Source organism: Chiloscyllium plagiosum, unplaced genomic scaffold, assembly GCF_037043375.1.
Source record: "Chiloscyllium plagiosum isolate Xiang-an unplaced genomic scaffold, Cpla_swu_hap1 HiC_scaffold_1, whole genome shotgun sequence".
Lineage (NCBI taxonomy): Eukaryota > Metazoa > Chordata > Chondrichthyes > Orectolobiformes > Hemiscylliidae > Chiloscyllium > Chiloscyllium plagiosum.
The window spans coordinates 33,488,661-33,516,175 of record NW_028270139.1 but is presented as its reverse complement, the minus strand read 5'-3'; the positions used below and the strand labels follow the sequence as shown (position 1 = coordinate 33,516,175).

The window sequence follows — 27,515 nt, the reverse complement described above, 5'->3', positions numbered from 1 at the left end:
AAACTAAGCACAGAGACTTCTACAAATACACAAAATATGTACAGACTGAGGAGGTGGAGAAGAACACAGATACATTTGACTAGTTCACAGCACTGAACCTCTTTCTTTCTCCAAAAAAATGTAAATGGGGATATTTCCATTTGATTGGAAAGTATTGATGACAGCATTGGCACTGGTGTCAAAAGTGAAGTTGCAGCAGAACGCCTGGCATAAAGTCTTTATATATGAACTTCTCTCTTCTTCCAGTAGTTGCCAATCCAGTGATGTCATATCATTGGGCTATAAGTATGAATCATGGGGGGTTCATGTGTTGTATATTTTAATATTTTACTTAAACTGTTCTCTGAGGGCTTTGTGGCACAGTGATACTGCCCATACCGCTGAGACAGGAGGCCTGAATTCAAGTCCGACTTGTTCCAGAAAGTGAAATGATGTTTCTGAACAGGTTGATTAGAATATATCTAAACTGCCATCTGTTTTAGGTGGAATTGCCTGATTTTTCAGATTTCCGCAGCTGGAAATTGGTGAATGATGTAAAGTTGATACATATTCAAAGAAAATCATTTCTGCCCATTTCACTGACCAAGCTATACCATTTCACATCCAAAAATCAAGCAAACCTGATCAGAAAATACTTTCTTAACTGTTTATCACATCAACACATACAGTATCAGCAAATATACAGTAACAACACATCAGTACAGACGGTGGGTATTCCAGCAATAAATATAAATGGAGGCTTCACATATAAACTGGAATAAATCCAGCGGATTCAGTACAAATACATCAACTGGCGATTAATATGCCCACTTACAATAGGTGGTGCTGGCAAAATTAGACTTCCTGCTGCCTCCTGGTCAAGAATGGTCACTGTGGCCATGGTGATGTCACCAAGAATCGCCTCAACTGGATCGTCTGGGCCCAGCACCAGAGAAAATGATTCATGCCATTCTCTATCATCATTGGACAGGATTTCTACTTTAAATTGAATGTGGTCAATGCCTATAAAGAAAAAAATCAATATTGGTAATGAGTGGCTAATGAGTTCACTGCACCTACTGATTACAGAGTCAGTAATGGTACACTAAATCTCGCCTCACAGTGGCAATGCAGTTTTTTCAAAACAAAAAAAAAATTGGACCTCAAAGCTGAAGTACATAGGAGCAAAGGTTTAGCAACATCCTCCCTGATGAAGACTTCCTCATCATCATAGCATTATTTCCTGGTGTTACATTACAAGGTCACTATTTCTGTATTTGTGATTGATCCTTGTACATAACACACAGGGGTAGTTTCCAACTTTTGTAGGAACAAAGAAACTTACAGCCCAGGAAAGGGCAGTGCAGCCCTCCAAGCCTGCACTGATCCAGATCCTCTGTCTAAATTTGCCACCTACTTTCTAAGGATCTGTATCCCTGTACTCTCTGCCCATTCATGGATCTTTATAGATACATCTTAAATGATACTATCATTCCCGCCCCTACCACTTCCATTGGCAATGCATTCCAGGCCTTCGCCACCCTCTGCGTGTCAGGATAGAAAGGGTGAAGCAGGTTAGCTGCCCATCATAGACCTAGTATGATTTTCCTTCCATTGACCTCAATTGAGCCTGTAATATTTAAAATGTGCATTAGGTTTAAGAAAAAAAGCAGCTGCAATTCAAAAGTTATAGATCATGGTGCAGTTGTAATTCTGAATACTTTCACAATATGGGTATTGGTTATTGATGGAGACCAGCAGGTAATAAGCCAAATATTTAAATCTCATTGAAAACCACAGCTTCATTACAGATTAATTTCTGCACAACTTCAAAACTAAAATGGGGACGATAGCGGCCAAAGGTTTGAAATTTCTGAGAGTCAAAGTATTGTGTATACCTTACATCACAAAGCAGTAAATTCACTGCAAAATGAGGGAATGGAGACTTTAGCATTTTTAGTCATCTGTGGTGAAATGCAAATACTTCTCGGCCAATTCTAACGGCTGGAAATTGGAAAAGTACCTTAAGATGAATGCAGTTTGGCTCTAAATCTATCAGTCATCTGTCTGGCGAGGACGCAGATTTACTTTAAAGGAACAAAGGATCCAGCCTGTTGAGAGGTCAAGTGAAGACTTCCTGGCCTTGTTATTGGTGAAGAGTCCCTCTTTTTATCATTTTGTTATTCTGCCTCTCAGTCCCCTCAGGACGTTGATGTTTCTGCAGCCAAAATTCCCCTGCATGGTGGTAATAGGACAATCCAGAAATAACTGCTCTGGCTCCCTCATGTCACTGGTTCCGTTCTGTTGCCGCTGCTGCTCTTCCAATCATTGATTCAGTCTCTGGAGGAAGCCAGCCAATCAGCATGATCTACTATAGATATTCCCATGCTCTCAACTCCTTCAATCACATTGCTGCAGACAGTGCCTGCTCTTACTGATGGTCAGCAGAACTGCAATTTTTGTTCAGTCCCTTACTAGCCCCAAAGGTCTGAAGGTCCATATATTTAAAGATAATGGATTTCTGAAATGCCAAAGATGGAAACCTTCCAAAAGAAAGAATGGACTCACCCCATTAATGAGAGATTGCATTTTATTATGCCATTTTCGAAATTAGTTAATGTAGATTTTTTTCTGCTTCTTCCTAAAAGTATCCTGTATTTGGTAGCTTATGTTTAATGCCTTTGATTTATTCCACAATGCTCATGGGGCAGTGTAGTGTACAGGAACCTGAACAATCTATCTCAACTTAGAGATCACCGATATCTGCAGTGATTGAGTGTTATCAAACAGCTGCAGAGGTCAGGCTTCAGACTGGAGATGTTACAGGCACTCCATTTAAAAAAAGAAGCCAGCAAATTGATTGATAAAGTTCAATCAAATAACAAGTTTACTCAGTTGGCCTAACACAGAAAACATATTATGGTTTCAAATCCTTTTAAATCCATCAAACTTAAAATCTTTAAAATGTTGTGACATTACTCACTTGGGCTAAACTTAAGGACCCTGCTCTTGGGGTTATAGTCTATGCCTGACTGAGCTGATCCATCCCGGGTGCTGCAGCGAACTTTTGAAGTCCTGTTCTGGTCTCCCTTCCTGATCACTTTGACATTCAGTATCGCAATACCATCAGGGCCTGGGGGCTCATGCACTTGGTATGTTGCTTCCTCAAATTCAATTGTTGGGGCTTGAAAAGAAAATATCAAAATAAAGGCTGAATTAGAATAGCATTCAAGTAAATAAATGATACAATACAAATTAAAACAAATGTCAACATCTCTGATTTGGACAGGAACTTATCGTACTTTATCTCAAGAGATAACTTTCTTTCTGCTTGCAGTATTGAGGAACTGCTTACATCTGATTCATTTCTTTTCTGGATAATCTCTTACTGATTCAATGTTTGTGTCAGTTAGCATTTCACACTGATTATTCTATTGAATTCTTAACAAATTACAAATGATCTATCAAAATTACAACACTTTGCACATATTGAACTTACAAGAGAGGCCAATAGCAGTGTATCATCTTAAGGTTCATTGAAGCTTTTTAGTCAGCACTTTTTAACTCTACAACCACTACCATCGAAAAGGACATGTTCAGCAGATACATGGGAAGCTCCAAACCACTCTAAACCATTCAACATACTGACTTGGAAATAAATTGTTGTTCCCAATATTGCTGGGTCAAAATCCTGGAATTCCCTCCGAAATGGCATTGTGGGGATCAACCCACATAGCAAATGGACTGCAGTGGTTCAAGAAACAGCTCACCACCACCTTTGCAAGGTCATCTAGAGATGAGCAATAAATTCTGCTTGGCCATGAGAGAATTTTAAAATTATATATTTTTAAAAATTATCTTATTTACACCCCAAAATGGAGCAACATCACTAAGGAAATAGTCTTGCCTTTAACAGTATTGTGCACAACAAGGCCAAAATACAAGATTGCAGTGATCATGTAAAGCCTTGACAATGCACCTGTCAGCTTACACTTTTGAAGCATTGCATTTAATTCTTGCCAGCACATTACAAAACATGCATTGGAGAGAGGGCAGAAAAGTATATAACTCATGCCTCTATTTGATGCCTTTCGAACAAGATCTGAACTTGCCCTTGTCTCTGCCTGTCTGCAATCTGTTCCAGTTTGTCACAGCATCCCAGAGTAAGTTTTACTGAGAAATAACAAGGCTATAAAAAACAGAAAGAGGAGTAAGCCTTTCCACCCCTTTAGCCAACTCCTCTCTAAAATAAAATCACTGTCGATCTGGATCATAGTCTGAACTCCATTCTCCTGTCTGCCTGCATAATCCTCGACTCTCTCATAGATCAAAACCTTCCAACATCACCTTGAATATATCCAATTATCATTGTGTACAGAATTATAAATATTAAAGAAAAGAAATTCATCCTGCTTCCACCTTAAAGGAGAGACCTCTTATTCAAACCCATATTTCTATTTGCGTTATTAATTCTTTTATCCTTCTACAAGTGTTGCATGCATTTTGATATAAATTCTTTCATTCTGTCCTTTAATCATCTTTCCTTATTTGCTAGAACCCTATTTGCTGATGCTTTCAATGTTTCTTAATGCTCTATGCCTTCCTGTCACACTCAGGTCATCATTTCTTGCAGCACTATCATTTGCTATTGTTTTGTCCTTTCTCATTAATCTTTGAAACTTCCCTTTCCCCAACCTACAACTATTTAGTTTAAAACCTTTTCTACAGCCTTATGTTTGCTTTGTGAGATTTGCCAGAAAACTCACCCTGGCACTGTTCAGCATAGAATCATAGTATCCCTACAATGTGGAAGCAGGTCACTTGGCCCATCGAGTCCACACGGACCCTACGAATAGCATCTCACCCAGACCCACCCTCGTGCCCTGAAACCTTGCATTTCTCATGGTTAACCCACTGAGCCTCCACATCCCCTAGGCACTATGGGCAATTTAACATTGCCAATCCATCTAACCCACGTAGACACAGGGAGAATGTGCAAACCCCACACAGACAGTTGCCTGAAGATGGAATCAAACCCAGGGTCCTGGTGCCAAGAGGCAGCTGTGCTAACCACTGAGCCACTGTGCTTCCCTTCATGTGAAGGTTGCTCTAAAGTTAGCACCTCTTTCCTAAGTACTGATGCCTATGGCCCAAGAATTGAAACATACCTTCCTAACATTAATCATTGAGCCACAGATTTAACTCTCTGACCTTATTTATTCAATATTCAATTTACTGGTCACTCTCATTGTAATACAGCAATCTGATTCTGCTTGTTAATACAGCCTGTGGCTGTGTATACTTCCTTAACAGAACCTTTCTCTTAGTCCTGTCAATGTTGTTGTCCCACATGGACCATGCTGGAAGGACACTTCTTCCTCTCATTTCATGTTCCCCTTCAACTTGAGATGTTCCTAGTCCTGGTACTAATAAGGCAATAAAGCCTTTTGGACACATTTCTGGCCAGAGAGAAAGGTTTTTTTTTAAATCACTTTAACTGCACTGTGCACTCTAATGACTACATTCCTCTTTATATCCTGTAGTTGAACATTTAGAACAGCATTTCTCCCTTCATGCATTTAGGATTCACTCAGTCACCAAATTCCACATGTTAACTCTCCATCAAGTGACCTCAGCACTACATCGTTAACACTAGCTACACTTGTAGCATAAATGTAGATTCACGATACTAGATCAAATTCCAAACATGGAAGTGGTGGGCATTTTGGACACACAGTGTTATTTCCTTTACAAAATGAATCTGGACCCTACCTGTACTAAAGGTACAGTAAGGGTACCAACACATGTTGAGACTGTTAACACCAAACAAATGCACCGAAAATTGATCCCAATACATTTCAATCTTAGTCTTTATATCAGTTTGTAGAACAGCCATGTTCGAAGAATAATAATCTAAAACTTACTAGTGATTATAATAAGGCAAATCTAAAACTATTTAATATGATAAATCAGAAAGCAGCTTACCATCTTCATCATTTGATATCGTTATAGTAGCAACATCATTTTTTCCAACCTTGGCTCCACTCCAGTGATTGCCTAAGGGGTTGCCCAGATGGAGCTGGAACCTTTCCTCAGGTTCAAAGATCGTATCATCATTTATCAATATTGTGCAATTCTTCACCTGTTTATTTGAAATATGCACATTAGAGAACAAGTGCTTGCTCTTCAAACTGAGTATGTTACTTCCAGTGTACTGTTCAGTTTGGAGTTTAACAAAGAAGAAAAAGAGTGTTGATGCTCTTCACAATTTAATGCTTTCAGAATAAGTATTATCTGTGTTAGGAAACAGCAGTCATTCCCATAAATGGAGCTTGAGGTTCCAACCACTGATCAAGAGTACACATTTCTACCTTACACCTACCATGGGGTTTTCAGGGGTGCTGGGAGTAATAAAAGCAAAATCAACCTGCTTTGTCTGTGCCCATTGTCATTTATGTGGCAGCATGTTTTGTGGTGACCGGCTGGCCTGATCTGAAAAGGCACAACTTTAACAGAAGGTATTCAATAAGGTGCCACAGAAAAAGTTTTGCACAGGGTTGGAGCTGACAGTATTGTGAGTAAGAGTGAGGATTGGCTAACACACAGAAAACAGTGTCAATATTAACAGGTGTTTTTCAATTCAGAAAGCCCTAACTAGTAGAGCACCTCAAGGATCAGTCCTAAAGCTTCAAATGATATACCAACTGTACTAATGATTATGAGGAAGTGGCAGAATATATTATATCCAAATTGCTGATGATACAAAAATAGATGAAAGTTTATACTGTGATGTAGACAAAGAATCTGCAAGGGGTTATAGGTAAGATGAGCGAATGGTCAAATACATGGCAGATGGAGATTAATGCAGGAGACAATGAAAGTTTATGCATCTTGGTAAGAAAAATCAAAAGTTGGATTATTACTTAAATGGTTAAGAGACTCCAAAAATGTATAGCACATAAGGATCTGGGTCTTCTTGTGCATGGAACACTAATGGGTAGCATGCAGGTATAGCAAGTAGCTAAAAAGGCAAATGCAATTTTGGTGTTTATTGTTAAGATGTTGGGAATTAAAAATAGTGAGGTCCTGTTAAAACTATATAGGGTCAGTGAGACTGAACTTGAAGTACTGTGTAAAGTTTTGGTCCCTGTATTCACGAAAGAATACACCGGAATTACAGGCAGTTCAAAAGGTTCACTAGTCTGATTCGTGGGTGAAGAGATTGACTTATCAAGAACGGCTAAACAGGTTAGAGTTTTATTCATCAAAGTTTAGAAGAATGAGGGGTTATCTTGTTAATACATGACAAAATTTTGAAAGCGATTGTCAGGATAAATGTTGAGAAAATGTTTCCACTCGTGGAGGAATCGCAAACTGGGGGATATAATTACAGAATAATGGACCACTCATTTAAAGTGAGATGCAACAGGATTTCTATTCCCAGACTCTAGTGAATGTCTGGAATTCTTTACCCACAGGGTTGTGGAGACTAGATCACCAAGTAGGTAGACTTTTGGGAGCTCACACAGAAGAAGAGTGGAGGCCTGGTGCAGCTTATTGAATAGTGGGATAGTCTTGAGGGGCCAAATGGCCTAGACATGTATCTATTTCTTGTGTTCTTCAATATATTTGGAAATAAGTCTCCCACTCTTCAACTACATTTCCCATTTAAACTTTACAGTTGCTGTCAGGATTTGCAAAATCCAATTGCAAAAGGGAAGAGGGGACTGATGGCATCACAAGGAAAGCACTTTTCCCAATACTCCTACTGAGCAACAAAGCAGCAAAGGACATTCCGTTGGCCTCTCAAAGAAGCCTTCTATAATCTCTTTGACAACTGTGGACAATTTCACTCCTAAATGTATAGTTTGGGTATGCAAGTTGATCCCCAAACTGGCTCCTGTTGTATGTACTTGTTGTGCTTCGAAGACATGCACAGTGGGGTTTAAACTAATCCATTACCGTAACATACATCTGAGGGTTGTTTGAAAACCGGCTGCCAAATTTGTTCACTTAATGACTATTTCTACACTTCCAATGCAATTCTTTTGCTGTGAAATGCTTCGGGCAGCTGCTAGCTGAATGATTCAATTTTGTCCTTGCTTCAATGTAGTGCACTTCCTAAAGAAAAGCTTTGGCAGGAGCGAAGATGTTACAAACTCTCATTTAGGAGATATACTATCAAAACACAATGGTTTCCTATTCTGCCACCAACTTCACTGTGCCAACACAGTCTTTCTTTTTATCAGATCACCTGAAGAGAATCTAACTACCTTCTCTTGACTTTCAGTGGGGGCACAATTACATCAAATCCTTCAGCATCAACATTCTGGAATCACCACTGGTCAATTTGCACCAGCTATATAAATACTGAGACTACAAGAACAGGTCAGAGAATGGATATCCTGGAGCAAGTCTCTCACCTCCTAATTCCATTAAGTGTCTCTATCATTCATGAAGCGCAAGTCAGGATAGAAAACTCTACACTTGCCTGGACAAGTGCAGCTCCAACGACATTCGCAGAACAAAACAATCAGCTCAACCTAAATACTATCCACTTTCAGTGTAATGTGTCTGCAGTGTGTACTAACTAGATGATGCTGTGCAGCAACTCACTGATGTTCCTTCAACAGTGCCTTCCAAACCCACAGCCTGTACCAGTTAGAAGGACAAGTGCAGTAGAAATGTGGAACCACCACCACCTGCAAGTTCCCCTCAAGTTACATACAATCCTGACATGTTAAGTATGATACCAATACATCAACATCATGGAATCAAAATCTTGCATCTGTGAAATTACTGTCACCACCTGGGCTGCAGAACCTCAAGAATATAGCTCACAGTCAATGTCCCCTGTTTTTTTAAAATGTATTGTCAACTTGAAGTGCATGATGCTGATGCAGAAACTTATAACAGTTGAATGAGCTCACCTGCACAGGAACATACGTAGCCATGTAATTGCAGAGTTTTGAGGAAACATTTGCTCATCATTATTTTCTCAAGACAATTAGGGACGGGCAATTAATGTTGTTCTTGTCTGAACTGCCCATACCTAATAAATTAAGAGTTCAGAGCTGTGGGAACCTTCAACATCTGATCCATCCACTCCTCCTCCCATTTCAATTGCATTAAGACCTTCATTTTTCAACTACTTTCAACACTTGAAGAACATTTTAAAAAATTTGAATAAAGGCAGTTTGCACTCATTTGCCTATCTGAAGGGCAGAATGATCGAATTACTGTAAAACTAACGGTTCTGTCAAGTTTGGCAGAAATCTGAAGGAAGCAGATAAATGTGTGACTGGACAAGTTAAAGACAGGTTTACCTTTTCTCCCTTCTGAAAAGTAAGGCGTGAGTCATCTGAATTCCTTCTTTCTTCAAAGTCTTCCATCACTTCTGCAGTCAGCTGTTGAGTGTAGCACCTCACAGACGACTCGTAGCTAAGATCCCCAGTTCGGATAATGGGAACATGTAATTCATCTTCTTTTTCCTTCACTCTGTAGATATTCTTACCAAACTGCATACTAGGAACTGAAATATCCAGTAAGGCTTAAAATTCTTTTTTATTTATAACAGCAATAAAGTAATTCTGGCTTATTTGAGATGTATTAAGGACAGCCTCATTTATATTTTTATCAGGCTTTTTATGCCTGAAATTTTAATTTAGTGAACAGAATAGGAACTGATAGTTCTCTAATGATATGCCCAATCCAAGATTACTAACTTGTACTTTCTACCCATAGATGCTGTCTAACCTGGACGTTTTCAGCTTTTCCATCATCTACAGGTCTTTCCTTACATTATTACATCTGTCACCTCATTATGATGTGGAAACTGTTAACAACACACACACCAATTCTGGAGTTGAAGAACATTTATCCTGGATTGCCAAAACAATATTTTCACATTTATGCTCAGCATGTCTCTTCCCCAAAACCAACTAAGGCTACATTTCTTCAATCTGTGGAGGATACAGAAAGAAGAATGCCTGCTGATTACCAACCTCCTGAAAAATGCAAGTAAAGTGAGCGTCAGAAAAGAACAGATACATGCAGAGAGAGACAAACAGATGGACAGAGTGCAAAAGAATGAGAGATATGCAAACATTGATAGAGATATATACATGGACAGAAAGATGTCAAAAAGAGAGAGACAGAAAAAGAGTAACACACAGAGAAAAATAAGTAAATGCAAGTAAATAAGTAAAGAGTTTGTATTTATGCACAAGTCAAAATTGTCCTAAATCTCCAATTATAACATATCGTTGGAAGCTTTTCTGGCTATGTCCCCAGTGAACAGGAGAATTTCCCTTTGGAAAATCAGGTAATTGCAATCCCGAAGGAGCAGCAGCTGGGACTTTAATGGTGTCCTAAAGTGCCACATTTGGCTGTATATCCACTCTCAATATATCTATAGACTAGAGGAACAGGATCATTAGGGTAAATGACCAAAAGCTTGGTAAGATGGTAAGCTTTAAAGTGCATTTTAAAGAAGGGAAGAAGGGTTGAGAAGTCATGGGATTCTGGGTGAAAGATCCACAACTTAGCTTAGTGGCAGCTGAAGGCACGACCACCAATGGAGAAATAAAACTGGGGACAATCAAGAAGTCGAGACTAAAGTAGCATATCTCAAATGATTGTAGGGTCAGAGTAGATTTCAGAATTAGAGAGAAGTGAGGCCATGGAGTGATTCAAAAGCAAAGGTAACATCTTTAAAATTACAGTGTTGCTTAACCAGCATTGATGAAACCCAATTTCAGAAAAACATCTGAACAGTTTCCCAATCCAACAAGAACAGGCAGGTTAGATAGATCTAGTGCTACCCTGCAGACATTGGAGGTATGAACTTATAACAGAACAAAGTACTGGAGAAACCCAGCTGTTCTGGCAGAAGCTACTCTGGAGACAGAAATAGATGACATGCTTCAAGTTGACATTCTGAAAAGAAGAGTCAACTGGACTCAAAATATTCACTTTCGTTTCCTCCCCCATATACCCAGTTGCTGAGCTTCTTTGACACACAAACAGGTCTAACATTTGTTTCATAACAAATCAATAATCTGACCACAGTGCAATATTCAAAAGATAATAAAAATACAAAATATGTGACCCCACATTCATTAATGAAACTTCTATCACTGCAATCTTATTTTCACCATTTAGTTAGAAGCAGATTGATATGCAATTAAATTTCTTTCCAACATTTATAGTTAAGATTAATTAACTACTGCAGAATTTGGCAGCAATAACCATATTCGTAACCATTGAAGATTTTTAAAGCTATACTGAAAGAGTCTAAGCTTTGAATGGTCAATTTACAAAAGTGTAATTTTAACTTTCTGCCTTATCTTTACTTAAAGCAACCTACCATCTTGATAGGAGTCATTGATAGCGACGATAGCCTGGTAGGGTTTAGTTAGCTCTGCTCCTTGGGCTGAGCTCAGAAATACAATGAAAGTTTCATTCCCTTCAATGATTGGATTCTGCACATCATCCAAAATAGTTAAAGTGCAGGTCTGTCGGGAAAAAAAAGGAATAGGATATTTGAATAACCTCAGCCATCAGGTAACTCTTTTGATATGATATGAAATGATTTTAAAAATGATATGGAAACAGAAAATGCTGAACACATTGGCACACCTGCTGAGTGCAACAACTGTGGAGAGAGAAACAGAAGTTGGTGTTAAATGAAGGCAACAGGGACCTTGTCAGTCAAGTAGAGAACCTCCTACAGCCTCTTTTTGATGGTCTGCGTATTAAGTGCCAATCAGGAAGGTCCCGTCCATTGAGAACTGCCAGCCAAACACAGACTGGTAGCTCTTCATTGTGTGAAAACCTGGTGGTTACCACTGACCAGAAAGTGAACTGGACCTGCTATTTGAATATCATGGTTACAAAAGTAGATCAGTGGCTGAGAATTCTGTGCAGAGTAATGCATCACCTAATTCCTCAAAGCCTGTACAAGATCTACAAAGCTCAAGCCAGAGATGGAATACTCTCCATTTGCCTGCTTAAGTGCAGCTCCAACACTCAAGAACCTTGACACCACCTAGGACATAGCAGCCCTTTTGTCTGACACTCCAACTACCACCGTGAACATTCATTCCCTTCTCTACTAATGCACAGTGACAATAGGATGTCCCGTTTGCAAGATGTGCTGCAGCAACTCAACACGACTCCTTTGGCAGCATCTTCCAAACTTATGGTCTCTACTATGTAGACCTACAAGGGCAATAAATATATGGTATAAGCTCCTCTCCAAGCAACATTCCAATTTGAATTGATACTATTTCAAGGAGCTAGATCAAAACCTAAAAATCTCTTCCTCTAGTGTATGCCCAGAACATAGACTGCAGCGGTTCAAACCTGCAGCAAACTACAACCATCTACTCATGGACAATATACATTCACCTAGCCACCAATATTCCATGAATGAATTTTAAAAAAATTCATCATCCAGGAGGTGGTGACTCCTATTGGTAACATACCCACCCAAGGCTCAAGATACTCTTGATCTATTTCTGGATATTGTGTTGTATAGTTTATATATTTGAATTGCCATGACCACATTTCAGTTGGAAGCATTCTGGTCTCTGATCAATACAGTTGTGGATTTTACTCTTAGTCCAGGCCGTAGATCCAGGTATGGTTAAGTAATCGAAGCAAGGTTATCTGCAGGTGGAAAACAGCAGCAAAGGCAAGGAAATGACTTTCAGCAAGGACCTACATTAAGTCTGTGACATTCTTTGTTCAGGCATTGAGTGGATCTTGTACGCAGCAGGCTGGGTTGGTCATGAGCTTTCCTACCACAGACTCAATTGGGACTGAGGCAGTAAGGCCGCAGGATAACTACACCCTGCCCTCCTGCCTGATCAAATACTCCTTGCCACCAAACATGCCACAGCAAGTTGGACCATTCCCATGAAGCTGCCTTTCCTTGGGCCAATTAAAGGAAAGTAAAGGACCTCAATTTCCTATCACTGCCATGTCATGCTCAGCATGGAAGGCAGGCCAGAGTGGAAGGACATCGTATCAATGTTCGTTGAAAAGGTGGGAAGAAGGGAGTGTTCTTCCTTTGACAAATGCCTTGTATGTGTCAGGAACATCACCTCCTCCAAAGAGCACATTTTATGTTTCCCTGAAAGGGTCCTAACCCTAATCCTTACCCCTTCCCTCGGATATTCAATCCCTTCCTGCTAACAAAGCTTAGGGATAATATGGGTCTGTTTGCAAATTCTCTTTATGGAGGTGGTTGTGTGCATGATTAAGCTCTGACACTGCTTAATGTGTGAGAGATGCTGGCCAATCAGATTGATTGCTGACCTCGAAGATGGAACTTTCTCTCCCTTTGGGAGACATGTTCAATTCTTGGCTCAATAAAACAATTCTTGGCTCAATAAAGCAATGGCCCTCATGGAGCAATGGGGTGACGTGAGAGTAACTGCCCTTGACGTCAAAGTTGCATCTGAGCACAATTTTTCAGATATTGAAGTAGTTCAAATAAAGTAAGACCTGGATAATACATAGGTTTGTGTTGATAAACAGCAAGTTATATTCATACCACACAAGTGCCAGACAATAACCATCTCAAACAAGAGAGAATCTAACCATTGCCTCTTGGCATTCATTGGCACTATGATTGCTGAATCCCCCACTATAAACATCCTGGGATTAATAATGACTAGAAATTAAACTGAAAGAGCTACATAAATGCTATGGCTTCAACAGCAGATCAGAGGTTAGGAATCTTGCAGTTATTAACTCACTTCCTGACTCTCCAAAGTTTGTCCAATATCTGCAAAGCACAAGTCAGGAGTGTAATGGAATGCTCCCCACTTGTCTGGATGGAAGTGCAGCTCCAACAACACTCAAGAAGGGTGACATCATCCAGGACAAAGCAACCACATTTGCTTCCTCTACCACTGTCACTCTGTTGCAGCAATATGTACTCGCCACAAGATGCGCTGCAAAAACTCACCATGGCTCCTTAGACAGCACCTTCTAAATCTACATCCATTACACCTAGAAGGACAAGGGCAGCACGTATATGAGGGAGACCACCACCTAAAAGACTCTCTCCAAGCCACTCACCATCATGCTTTCGTAATGTATTGCTGTTCCTTCAGTGGCACTGGAAGAAATTTCTGGAATTCCCTCCTTAATGGCATTGAGTACGTACCTACACCAAATGGACTGCAGCAGTTCAAGAAGGCAGCTCACCACCAACTTCTCAACAGCTCCAAGGGATGGGCAATAAAAGCTGGCTCAGCCAATGATGCCCATGTCCCATGAATGAACACATGACAATCTTTCCCACCAGGTGCACTGTGTATCCCTTGGCTGCTCAACTATGAATCCTCACTGATGGAACTGATTTGGAAAATTAACTATCAAGTGTCTTTATCCCTCTAAGAAAATCTTTGAATTTTCTTCTACCTATGGATGAGATTGTAAACTTAATATCTCGAAGAATCATTAATATAAAACTTTTCCATCTTAATTCTCCTCTCATATATATTGGCACCATACATTTATCAATGCCTTGATTTAAATACAGCTCTGTGCGCACTGTGATATACTTTATATGAAGGTCATTTACCTCTTCTGTTTTGCCAGGTGCAAAATCTATCTTCTTCGAACTGGGGATATAGTCAATGCCTGGAGTTGCAGAAGGAGGGTCTGAAGGATGGGTAGCACACCACACTGAAGTGGGGGTGGACAAATCACTGCCATGTCTGATAACTGGTATCTCAATGGTGCCTATAAAATAAATACATCTTAATATGACAATGTGTCCCCACCTGGTAAGAAAGTATTACCCCCGCTCTATGACAGAAAAATTGTACTTTATAAATTACAATTAAACATTTCATCATATTCAGTCTGCTCACAGACCAGCCCCATTTACTTGTGCAAATTCGACCTAGTGTCCATGTTTTATCAAAATAATAAGCAAAATAATTTGGATTTCTTTTGAAAAAAATCCATAACATATTTATGACTCAGAGTTCACGCTGCTGTAACTAGAGAGCTTAGTGGATTGATGATAATGGGACTAATCAAGCGCCTACCTGCATCTTCACTAACAGTGAAAGAAGAGTTCCCAAGAAAAACCAGGGAAGCATCATTGGGTCCATTTATAATCACTTTGGCAGTTGCAGCTTCCCCGATTCGTGCATTGTATGATGCATCAGCCAGCGTGATCTCAAAGTCTTCTTCCTCCTCATATTCACTGTCATCAATCACCTGGACATCACATGTCGACATGCTGACTCCAGGGCCAAAAATCACACGATTCTCATTTGTCATTCCCCTGGATTTGAAATCGGAACCAGATTCCAAAGCATACAGGCTGCTGCCTTTGGCTGTTTTTGGTATAGTGTAGCAGATTGCCGAGACTGTACTGCTGGTGTCTCCTATGCATTGACAATGTAAAGAGACATAGGATATACTTTTTAATCAAAAACAAATCATATATATGTCGTGTAAAAGCACAGCCATAAAGTAATTGTTTTTGTGTTTTAACTTATTTTAATTAGCATCGGTCACTTGCTATGGCCGTTACTGCCTTGTTGAAGAAACAGCTAAGACTGTGTACTGCAGTATTGCAAAACTCTTTGGATTGAAGTACACAAAGTGCCACGCATTGTCTCATTCAGGCCCACTTCCAGCTCCATGTTAGGGGTTGGGTGAGCCTCTGCCTGATGAAGAAAGCGTCCTTCAATGGGTTGGGTTGAATAGGATGGAGGTGGGATTTTAGACCTTCCGAAATAGGGGCCCCCATCTCAGGGAGCCGCAGCCAATCTGAAGATGGCAGCTCTTTATGTACTGGCAGCATGAGCAGCAGTGGTGACCCACCGTCATTTTCGTGATGAGGAAGGCTGCAACAGAACGGAACTTTGCGCGTGCCCATTTGTTGCCCAGAGTGCTGGGACAAGGTTTTGAGAATTCAATGGGAGGGTGAGGCGGATGGAGATGAGAGTGGGTAGCTGTTTGTGTGAGCCTCTCCTGATGCTATTAAATGGCAGTAATGGTGGGATGAGGCCCTTATGTTGGCATTAATCTCTCCCTGAGGGTGCACCACCAGACACCACTCCTGCTGCTGGCATAATTGCAGTGAGGACAGGAGTGGGAGGGTACGTGGTAGGCTGATGAAGGGCTCTTGCCCGAAACTTTGATTCTCCTGCTTCTCGGACGCTGCCTGATCTGCTGTGCTTTTCCAGCACCCCAGTCTCAACTCTGATCTCCAACATCTGCAGTCCTCCCTTTCTCTGGGTAGGTGGTGAACCTCTATTTTTTTTTCCATTAAGCCTGATCCACCCTATCAAATACACTGTTAGAAAAGCATTAAATCCAGTCCTTGGGAAATTAATACAGAGGGTTAGCTAATGGTACAACTCTTCTCCATGAGGTCCAAGCATCTCTTTGCATGATTTTACTGCATTACTTACTGACGGTCACATTAAATCCTTCCACACATTATTGCAGTTATTAACCCAATTAATTTTAAAATACAAATTGAAAAAGATGAATGACATGCATTGAGCAAAGTATTAAGAACCAGAGCAATGTGAAATACTCATGGAATTCTAGTTCTGGTTTTTTTTATAACTCCATCGTTCTTAATTGTTAAAGTACTTCTGTAAATTTTCCTATCATGTACAACATTATTCAGTGGTCAAATATTTGGCAAAAAATGCTTCTCGATAGACTTATTTGGAAGAGTATTTTACATCACGATTTTTGAATAATCTGATTTACAATTCAAAATGGCTGACAGCGACTTGTAAGAAGTGATGTTTAGCAGTTGAAAGGCAAAAACAAAAGTATATCTGCTGGCCCAACGGATAAATGCACGTTATGGCTTGGTCCTATCTTAAAACAAAAAAACGGCATGTTCAGTTCTGCATTTGTTAATCTCAGCACAAACAGAAGTGAAATGAATGGAAAATCTCCCTAGCTTTGTGTGTATAAATAATCCGATAATAATCTACATAGGCAACGTACACCAACCAAATGCTAATAGAGAAAAGCTACCCCATGCTCAGTTAATGGTGATAGCCTTAAATCTTTTCAAACCTAAATACAGATTGTAACTTTTTTTTCCTCAATTAACTCCATTGTACCAATGACCAATCCTACAGAGTTGGTTTGGAAGATACTTGTACCAGACTAAAGATTGTATTGATTGATATGTCAGAGGTGATAATCCAATGAATAGTGTTTAGATTAGATTAGATTTAGATTAGATTACATTACAGTGTGGAAACAGGCCCTTCGGCCCAACAAGTCCACACCGACCCGCCGAAGCGCAACCCACCCATATTTACCAATTTAACATGGTCAATTCACCTGACCTGCACATCTTTGGATTGTGGGAGGAAACCGGAGCACCCGGAGGAAACCCACGCAGACACGGGGAGAATGTGCAAACTCCACACAGTCAGTCACCTGAGGCGGGAATTGAACCCGGGTCTCAGGCGCTGTGAGGCAGCAGTGCTAACCACTGTGCCACCCAGTGTTAATGCAAGAAATTACAGAAATGTTGTCAAATTTAAGGACAGGGAATATCTTTTTACTTTTGCCTATCCTTTATCCTTAGACGAAAAACACAGTAGAACCTCAGCATTAACATAAGAAATAGCAAGAATACTCAGATATTGCACTGGGACCAGCTAAATTCTATACAATATGGCGATTATCATTTCCACTTGCCTATCCACTCCAGAAAATCTTTAATTCCTCTGCTAAACAACTCTCCAAATGGAGAGCCTTCTCCTCATCTCAGTCTTAAATTATCAGCCTCTAATTCTGAAACCGTGCACCCAATATTCCAGATTCCCCAGACAAGGAAACAACTCTCTCTCCGACTTTCCTGCCAAGTCACTTCAGAGTGTTGCATGTTTCAATAAATTAAGGGCATTAAGATCAAAGATCACCAAATTTTAAATTGGTCTTAACCCTGAACAAGCCATAAGAATAGACAATAAAAAAAACTGCCTTTTTTTCCCACAGAAATATTAAAATGCAGTTTTGGATGAATTAAACATTTAACATACGATTTCAGGTGCTTCGATCATTAAAATAGATACAGCAGGAGGAATTTTAGTCCCTCTAGCCTACTCAGTGAGATCACGGCTGATCTGCAACCTTTCCTCCATATCATGTCATACCTTTGGATGTTAAAAATACATAAATCTGTTTTATAGTTAACAAATGATTTAGCAGTCATTGTCATTTGCCAATGAGTATTCCAAACTGAAACTATGCAAAGTAACTAAATCTAGTATATGATAGGGGACACTAATGCAAATTGGGTAAAAGTTACATAGCAAGAAATATTTAAAATTAATCCTAAAGCCTTAAATTTCAAGAATGGAGTATGGCATGGACTAAAATTATCTGACCTAACGTTGACCTCAGAGCTGCAATTACTCACTTACTATTCAGTGTGCTGATTAATATTTAGGAGAAAACTAAAAATTTGATCTGTTGCTTGAGGTGCAAGTTGATAGCATTTTACTGTTAAAAAAAATCACAAGGTTTCATTGTTTTCTTTTCTTCAAATGCTGTATCAAAAATTTACACTTATTTTTAATTAGTAAAGGATTCACTGAAAAAAAAATCAACACAGACCTTTCCTTTCTACTGGGACAAACAAGAATCCAGCACTTTCATTGACTCGATATAATTTCTTGTCAAACTGTAGAGTGGGCTCATCTTCTGTGTCATTGATGTTCACTTTAGCTCTTGTAATCTTCCCAAGCAAGGCATATGCAGGCATGCTCAACTCCACATTAAAACTTTCGAGGTTTTCAAACACCTGATCGTCATTTATTATAATAGTGCAAGCCTTGGTATCCTCTCTCTCATCAAATTGAACCTATTGAAAAAGCAAGCATATAGAGACTGTTTAATGTCTTTAATACACTACAAAGGAAATCAAGTTTATTGTTTCTCATCAGGTCATAATGCATTTTCACTGTAAAGTGTCACTGCTCCATCAAGGAATGTTAACCTTCACTTAAAATATATTGTGTCCTAGCTCTAGTTTTCTTCCTCATCTGCATAAGGAATTGATAGAGGCTGTTTTTCTTTCCCCCAGAGGATCTATGGATACAGTCCATTTGTACCTCTTCCAAGTTTTAAGTGTTCTCATGTGGAAATCTCAAAAATTGAGTGTCAACAGGGATAGTCATAGAAAGCAAGAGGAGAGTTGGTGATCTACTCATCCATTGTCCAGACCCATGCACTTTTCAGTAGGAGTCAACAAATAGCAAATAGCTTCAGGACACTCTCTGACAATTGTGCTCAAGTATTATACCAGCTGAAATCAATCAACTTAATACATGAGGAACTGTCAGATCTGTATGGACCCCACTACATACTTGATGATGAACTTCTGAACTAAGCCATCAGGAAATATTCTCTTTTGTAGAATGTAACCTATCAATTCCATGCGCAAACCTTTATCTGACAGGGTAGGTATCAATCATACTGCTTATAGACCCCGTGAAAGGTTGCATAAGAACTGAAGAGGGAACACACATCAGGCTGGGGGGGAGCAAAGAGCTGGAAGAGCTGCAAGGCTGCAGGAGGTGGGACGATGGGGTGACCTCAAATGGTGGTGACAGAGAAAAGGAAAGTGTAAGGAAGGGGAAAAGAAACAAAAAAGGTGTCAGGACAGGGTAAGGGGCTGGAGACTGACCCTGAGACAATGAGATAGCAATTGCAAAGACGACAGAACAGTTTCAAACCTGGCAATGAAAGGCAAAGTCACCTTTTGAGGAACTTGAAAAACTTGTAATTACTGAGGTCATGACCTGTTTGCAAATATATGTCGCACCTCTAGCTTAAGGGTGCATATATTCAGGATCTATGTGGGGATAAGTGAATGTTTTTGTAATGAACCACTATTAAATTTAAATCGGAGAATGCAGCAAAGGGGTAGTAACTGCCCTCTTAAAATTTTTCAGTTTTGTACATATGCAATGGAGACACATTAGCTGCATCCTTACCAGTCTATGGAAGGTATGCTCAGCTGAATAGTTTTTCTTTGTGTGCAGAAGTATGTTTCAGTTATTTTAAAAAAAAAATTCTGTTGCTAACTTATCTCTGTTATCTTGTGTCAATTTAAACACCTTGCTACCTCAGAAATTAATCCTATCATTACGTGTTTTGACTTTAAGTTAGATGGTATTGATGATTGTTGATGTTACTGATGCATTATGCTTCTATGCAAGTCGAAATAGTCCAAACATCAATGGAAATTCAGAAGGTAATGACTATGTGAGTGCATAGGTTCATGAGAATGAAAACCAAGCCACTAAAAACTGAAGTGGCCCCTCCAAATCAAAGTACCCCTGAAGAAGAGATCCTCCCCTCCCTCCCCCGACAAATGTTGAGCCTTGTTTCCGTGGACTTCCATCACCAAGTTATGCTATCAGGGACTTCCTGAAACAAGGCCTGCGTGATTAAGAGGAAGCATAACCTCAGGAGGTGCATATGCCCAGATTTCATCTGTCATAGCTCCATGGTTGCCCTGATCTGGCACTTTAGTAATGTGTAGCAGTCAGCAGAGAACCAGCTGATACTGCTGCAAGCACAATGCTGGAGCATTCAGTAAAAGGTTATGCTGTGCTGTGCCCAGAAATACAGCGTGACCTCACTGCTGGCACACAGTAGAACTGGCTAATGAAAAAGTTGGTGTGGACTGGGGCCAGGGAGCAGTGTGGGATGATGCAAAACCCAATTTATTTCTCCAGCAAACAACTTCAAAGTCACATCAGCAGCTGTTGAACAAATGGTAGGGTGTTGGGTTATTCTATCACTCCCCTACAAATTGATGTCTGCAACTTAGTCTTGCTGACCTTTCATTTTCACCAGTCGCTTTGCGGTCGCTTCCCACTTCAGGCTTGGTAAAGGCTCAAACCAAGTTGAGACATTTTCTGAGTTTGTTAAATTTCATTTAAACACAATTTCATACTCCCATCTCTACTGCATTGCTTACTCCCAAAACTGGACATAAAGGAAATTGATCTTCCAGTTAACATCTGGCAATGAAGTTAAACAGATGATATCAGACTGAATGCCTGTTGTATGTCCTAATGGGTTATAAAATTGTAATGTAAAAGAGAATCAATCTAACAGTGATTGCTTCAGTCACCACTATCAGGTGAAATTAGTAAAAAACTACGACTGCTAAGGTCTAAATAATACCAACAATTAAAAAACCTAGATTGACAGATTAACCTGAAGCTGCTTGATAGAACTTTTGCTTTCCTACAGATACATTTTTCTCCATTTGCAACTTCTTACGGGCAAACATTGTTTCCACATATATTCATGTCTATATTTTCACTAAAACTTGTATCGGTAGGACATATACGATTGGAGCTTTCGGAACTGCTCCTGACCCGGTACCATTAATTCACTGGAAACATGTTTGAGGCCCAGCGTAAAGTTATAATGTCAGATCAAAACCAGCTCTGAGAAGATCTCCAGCGAACTTTCCCTTTACATTTTCTGACTTTCTGTATCCACCTTATGTGTACAGCTGACATCCAACCAACTTTGTATCCGAAAGAAAAAAAACCTGTCAGTGCAAAGCATAATTTTTTTACTATTTAAAGTAACAAGTTCAGACAAGTAACCATTAGCTGTTAGTTCATCCATCACTTATTCTGTTGTCCTAATATGTAACCAATGCAATGCAGGTATGATACTTGCACGTACCTGCCCTGCGTACTCCACGTAATCTTGTTGGCCCAGCTTTGAGCCTGCTCCAGATGTAGATGTTGCTGACCCTTGTTCAGTACGGCACAGTACAATGGCATACTGATTGAGATTCCCAGACCTCTTCACTGTGACACTGATAGAGCCGGCCTTCTCACTGACATTGTAACTGCAAACAAGACAAGGGCTGAGATTAGTGTTTTTTAAAGTAAACGTCCTCACTGAGAATATTTATTGGCATAAGGATAAAGAACAATTAAAAGCACCTAGTGCTGGAACCAGATATGAAGACGACAATTGGAAATCCAATCCTGAGGAGGTTAGCAACCGATAGTTAGCCCGGGACTATGTCTATACATACATATATACGTTATAAAGCTGGATACAAGAAGACCAAATGGAAAACTGAAAGAACAGCGGATCATGGAAATTAGAAACAAAAATATAAATTCCTGGAAAAACTCAGCAGGTCTGGCAGCATCTGCGGAGAGAAATTACAGTTAATATTTCAACTCCAGCTAATCTTCTTCAGAAACATTCTCCATAGATGCTGCCAGACTGGATGAGTTTTTCTAGAAATTTCTGCTTTTATTGGAGATAAATGGGAGTTACTTGGGAGTTGTTAATATCAAAGTTAGATCGGTCAGAGTGCATGCATCTGAAGGAACTTGCCTCATATTCCTCCATTTTAAGCCCACCTATCCTGTCTCAGCTTGGTATACATGATTCAGATTCACTCTCAGCCTTCTTCGGCACAAAGGAAAAAATCCCCAGCCTATCTAGTCTCTCTTCACACAGCTCCAGCTTAGGCAACACCCTGGTGAATTTCTTCTGCACCATCTCTTGTGCAATCCTTCCTACAGTGTGGTAACCAGAACTACACACAGTTCCAGCTATGGTCTGACATTATGAATAGTTCCATCTTGACCTCCTTGCACTTGTATTTAATGCTTCGACTAATAAAGGCAAGTATCCCTTATGCCTTCTTAAATTTAATTCAACATTCCAGCTCTTTCCCATAAATCTGAAAATCAGATATCTTCAATAGCTCTTCAAGTGCCCTTTGTAAGTTACTGAAGAATCCAATTCCAGCACATTTTCAGGTAGTGCATTCCAGCTTTTAGCAACGCTCCAATTGAAGAAATTTCTACTCATTTCCTTCTCGTTCTTTTGCAAATATTTTACATCCAAGGCCTCTGGTTGAGCAAATAGGTACAAGCTATTTACTCTATAAAGCTCTTCATAATTTGGGGTACTTCTATTAAGTACCCCCCATCCTATTCTGCTGGAAGGAAAATAATCCTAACTTCTTCTATGTTGTGCGCACAGTCTCTCATCCTTTGGGTCATTCTGGTAAACCTCTTCTGCGTTTTTTCCAAACCCTTGACACCCTTCCTAAAATGCAATATCCAAAATTGTGGATGATAATTTAACTGAGGCCTGTACAGCAATTTGTAAAGATTTCACATTACTTCTTTCTTTACGTATTATAAACCATCCCACACACTTTCCAAACTAGATTATTAAATTTCCCTTAACTTCCAAAAATTTGTGAATATGATTCCCAGAGCTTTCTGATTTTCCATGCTCTGCCACTCACTCAAGTTTAGATTATACTGCCTCTCTACACTGTCTCATCATCCCTGAAATATGCTACTATACTGCTTGCTATTTACCATGTTTTAAGTTCTCTATCATCTACAACGTACAAATCTGTATTTTCTGTAACCAAATTGGGCTGGCTAGATGGTTAGTGTGCAGATTAAGTTCTTTCCAACAGCATGGTCTTCAGTTCCTATTTTAGCTGAGGTAGATTTGGACCTTTTCACCTTGCCAATACAGCACTCTGCTACGGTGGGGTAAGTAATCACCACAGACTTGTCTTTGAGCAGACAAGTCAAGTCAATGACGATTATTCCCAAATCCAGATCACAGGCCCAAGAAAAATAATGGTCCTCATGCCAATCCCTGGAAGGTTCTGATGCACAGTTTACTCCAATCAGAAAAATACTAATCCCCACAACTCTCACTTCCTATCTTGGAAGGAACTAAATACTGAAGTTAACACCATCTCTTCAATCCCATGTGTTCTGATCTTCTGAATAAGTTTTTAATTTGGTACTTTATCCAAGTCCATCTATCAGCAGTTCACAAACTGTGGGTTATGGTCCCCAAAGAAGTCAGAGAGGTCACATTTGGGGTTTGGAGTTGCAGTTTTTCCAAGCACCAGTGGTGACTATGGACTAGAGGTGACCCATTCAGAGGTGCTGATGGAACAGAGTCTTCTGGATAATTTCTAACAGCACAGGCTAGGTAGTGAGGCCAGTGAGCTCTTTAACTTCAGAACATATTTTTAGCAGAGTCTGGGGAACCCTGGAAAGAGTGTATATGAGTGTGTGAGAGTGTGAGTGTGTAAAACTGCACATCATCTTGTATCCTCCCCAGTGTCAATTCCCCTATGAATTTCCCTATAACAACTGCAATTCTACAGTTGCTTATGCTTCCTATCTATACTCATAAGTCTCTCAGTCATGTAGGTTCGTGTTCTTATGTACTTCCCCAAGGTATCATTATCATCACTGGTAGTGGATTCACAATACTGCTTTTTGGATACCACATATTCAGGGAATTTCTGCAGTGTCTGCCTGAACCTTGTAGTTTGCTTGAAGTTACCCACTGACCCTTCTCCCAAACACTGCATCCCAACTGGGCTATGGCTATTATCTGAAACATGCTATTACCCAGCTTCCCATATTTCTTGCAGTGAAGCCAGTTGCCCCTCATCTCCATCTTGTACTTTGCCATCAAGTTGAGGCTGTTGGTTCTTGAAGATGTGCCTGCATTAGATGAACCACTTGGTTATCAAGGCTTTTTGTTTTGGCTGGATATTCCATTGGCATCCCAGTAAAAATGCACAGGGTGACAACTGCAATGTTTGCTCTTCCCACCTTGCCCAGAATAGGCAATAGTCATCTCTTCACCACCATTCACATGTGAATGCTGGAAAAGAGGCAGGACTTGGCAACCACCAGGTTTTCCTTCTTACTGCTGCTGCCTCTGCCAGCTCTAACAAAAGGCTGATGGCTGTTTCTGGGCTAGTGGTCTCTAAGTAACTCAGTGGAGGGACATGAGCAACTTTTATCCTCTTCTCCATCCTCAAGGTGTTAACCAACCATCTTGACAGAGATTTGCAAGTCTTCAGGGTGTTATCACCCTTCAGCCTTCTTCCTTTTCTACAGAAATGATTTCATTGCAAAACCATCTTTGTTTTGACTGATGAAGGAAAAATGAGCAAAGGTTATATAGAGATACATAAAACAGATGCAGCCTCAACAAATTTCAAGACTTGTGCATTTGGCTGAAGAAAAATTCTATTTGCTTTCAGAACAATTCAAAGCATTTCTCAACTAATGGGGCTAAGTGTGGTTACTGTTGTAAAATGATGGAAGATGATTGCAACAAAATATAAAAGCCAACCTGGTATATTCAAAGCTGATTAGAGACCACTGGATATGGAACACATTATCATGGACAATGTTAGGTTTGCTGTCCTTCACCAAAAACTTGAATGTGTCCATAGTTTTTTGAATCATATCTTCATTTAAAATATAGCAGATCAAACCCAAGTTTATATCCTCTGCAAGAAAATAAGATTTGTACAGGGCATATTACACAAATATACATATTGCATCCACCTTAAATGTTTACAGAAATACATTTGAACAGCATTAGATTTATACAACACTTAATGAAACAAATGAGTTTCAAAATGGCTTCTCCAAAGCACATCTGGAAAGTCTGGATGTACAGTCAGTATGGACTTCAAAAGGCACAATTTCAAGAGAACTTAATAAATATCTCCATATCCTTTGATTCACATAATATTCAAAATCTATTGATCCCTACTGAGGTTTCGCAGCTCTGTGGATTGGAGAATTCCAAAGATTCGTATCTCCTTAAATTAAAAAAAAATCTTTGTCACAGTCCTAAACAATTCCTTGTTTTGACAGATTGATCCCATATTCAGAATTTCTCAGCCAGGCAATTATTTTTTCCCAAAGTTTACTCTGTCATATCTCTTCAGAATTTTATATGTTTCAATTGATCTCCTCTCAGTTTTGCAAAACCCCCATGAATGTAGGCCTAGCCTAATCAATCCTTCCCTGTAGGACAATCCACTCATTGTTGGAATCAGTCTTGTCCATTTTCACGATTCTCTCTTCTTGACTAAAACCTGGGACAGCCTCTAATCTGTTTGTGCTGCCACAGTATTTAAATGGCTGCTCCTATTGAGCCTCTTGTCAATGGTGAACCTCAGGAACAGGATACAAGCTTAAGAATGTGACAAAAGGAAACTGAGTGAGTGAAGGGCAGTGATTTTTGTTTTCCCCGATGTGGCAATGAACATGCGCCTCGAGGAATTAGGTACTAGAATTAAGCTTTGGGGCTGAGAAGATTGTGGGATTGGTACAGACCATCCTGGGCCATGAAAGGGAACAGTTGAACAAGACTAAAGTTGTTGTCAGTAACACCTGGAGTAGTAGAACACTGCAGGAGGAAGTACATTGACAAAGATACACAAAGTGATAGATGCTTTATTCTCTACCCTCTTTTAAATTAAGGAATTTCTGGTGACACCCACTTTCCTCTTCATGTGACTTATCGCCAACATCAAACGGAAGCAGTCTCCAAATTCTCACTCCCAAACAATATGAAGGACTACTTTAATATGAACGTGACATGTCACTGGCTAATATAACAAGCCATTTTTATAGTTACAGCATTCCATGCTGATCTTAAATAGCCAATTCCAGATGCATGAGGATTAGTACGAACACTGCACAAGAACTCACCTTGTGTGAAAGATTTTAGTGGGATTCCAGGCCTTAATTTGTTTTCCAGGTGTCCATGCTTTGGTTCCGTGGTGACCTCATAAATCAGCTGCTTGTCTTCAGTATCAGGATCTATGGTCAATAATTCCCTCTTAGTGATCAGGTTGATGGCCTGAATTGGAAGGATCGTTATTTCACAGCATTAATAGATATGAAAGATTAGGATAGTGCATACAAATGATAAAAATCTTGGTATGAAAACATGTTTTAAGTATTTTGGTATAAATAAATCAATGTACAATTATTTCTTTGATTTATTCTCCAGTAATCGTCAGAATTTTATTCAGTGCTTCCCTCTGCTGCCTTGAACTTCAGCAAATGACAACAGAGAGTTTGTTTACTTGCTTAACTTTTTTTTAATTGAAGTTCTGCCAAAGTTAAGGGGACAGAGCATGAAGAGCTCCAAGAAAATTTCAGTAATATTCCATAAACTGAAGCAGAAAGCATAGCAAAATTTAAATATTTAGGACAAAATCTTTTTCAAGGAAGTGTATGAATCAAAGTTATCAGGAGAAGCAATCGAAATGAGAAATATTTTTGTTGTGGATATTATTTAAATTATTGTCTTCTGAGAAGCCATGACAGTGAATCAGCTGAGCTGGAATTTTCATTGTCCTGTTAGCCGTGGCAGTATTGCCAGACATTTACTGCATGGGACTAGAGCAACTCACAGGTAGGGCCCAGGTCTACATTAAATACTATTTTAAATAGTATTTTCTGATTTACTATGGAGTACTTTTATTGCACCAGTCTAGAAAGAAGATTCAATTTTTCCTTATTCATTCTTCCTATCTTGAAGCCACAATGCACACTTTGGCCACTGGATGGCTCTGTAAGGCAAATCTTACAGCTGCATGTTTCATATTTCTTATATTTTCCTGTCAACCAGTTCAGGGAGATTATGACATG

At 39.6% G+C, this 27,515-nt stretch overlaps 1 protein-coding gene and 1 long non-coding RNA gene across 4 annotated transcripts in view; one reads left to right on the top strand and one right to left on the bottom strand.

The window, feature by feature from the left end:
* fras1 (Fraser extracellular matrix complex subunit 1) overlaps positions 1–27,515 on the bottom strand; it is a 446,490-nt gene that overhangs the window by 51,564 nt on the left and 367,411 nt on the right. For all 3 annotated transcript variants that reach the window (XM_043696280.2, XM_043696287.2, XM_087985787.1), the window contains 11 exons: positions 26,568–26,718; positions 25,192–25,351; positions 21,715–21,883; positions 18,616–18,862; positions 15,051–15,395; positions 14,579–14,739; positions 11,348–11,495; positions 9,306–9,511; positions 5,965–6,121; positions 2,963–3,163; positions 815–1,002 (listed from right to left, as the gene is read on the bottom strand). In XM_043696280.2, coding sequence (XP_043552215.2) covers positions 815–1,002; positions 2,963–3,163; positions 5,965–6,121; positions 9,306–9,511; positions 11,348–11,495; positions 14,579–14,739; positions 15,051–15,395; positions 18,616–18,862; positions 21,715–21,883; positions 25,192–25,351; positions 26,568–26,718 — 2,133 coding nt within the window. The remainder of the gene's footprint in view (positions 1–814; positions 1,003–2,962; positions 3,164–5,964; positions 6,122–9,305; positions 9,512–11,347; positions 11,496–14,578; positions 14,740–15,050; positions 15,396–18,615; positions 18,863–21,714; positions 21,884–25,191; positions 25,352–26,567; positions 26,719–27,515) is intronic.
* The window catches only part of LOC122553030 (uncharacterized), a 105,504-nt gene that overhangs the window by 65,945 nt on the left and 12,044 nt on the right, over positions 1–27,515 (top strand). The gene's annotated exons all lie outside the window — the stretch shown is intronic.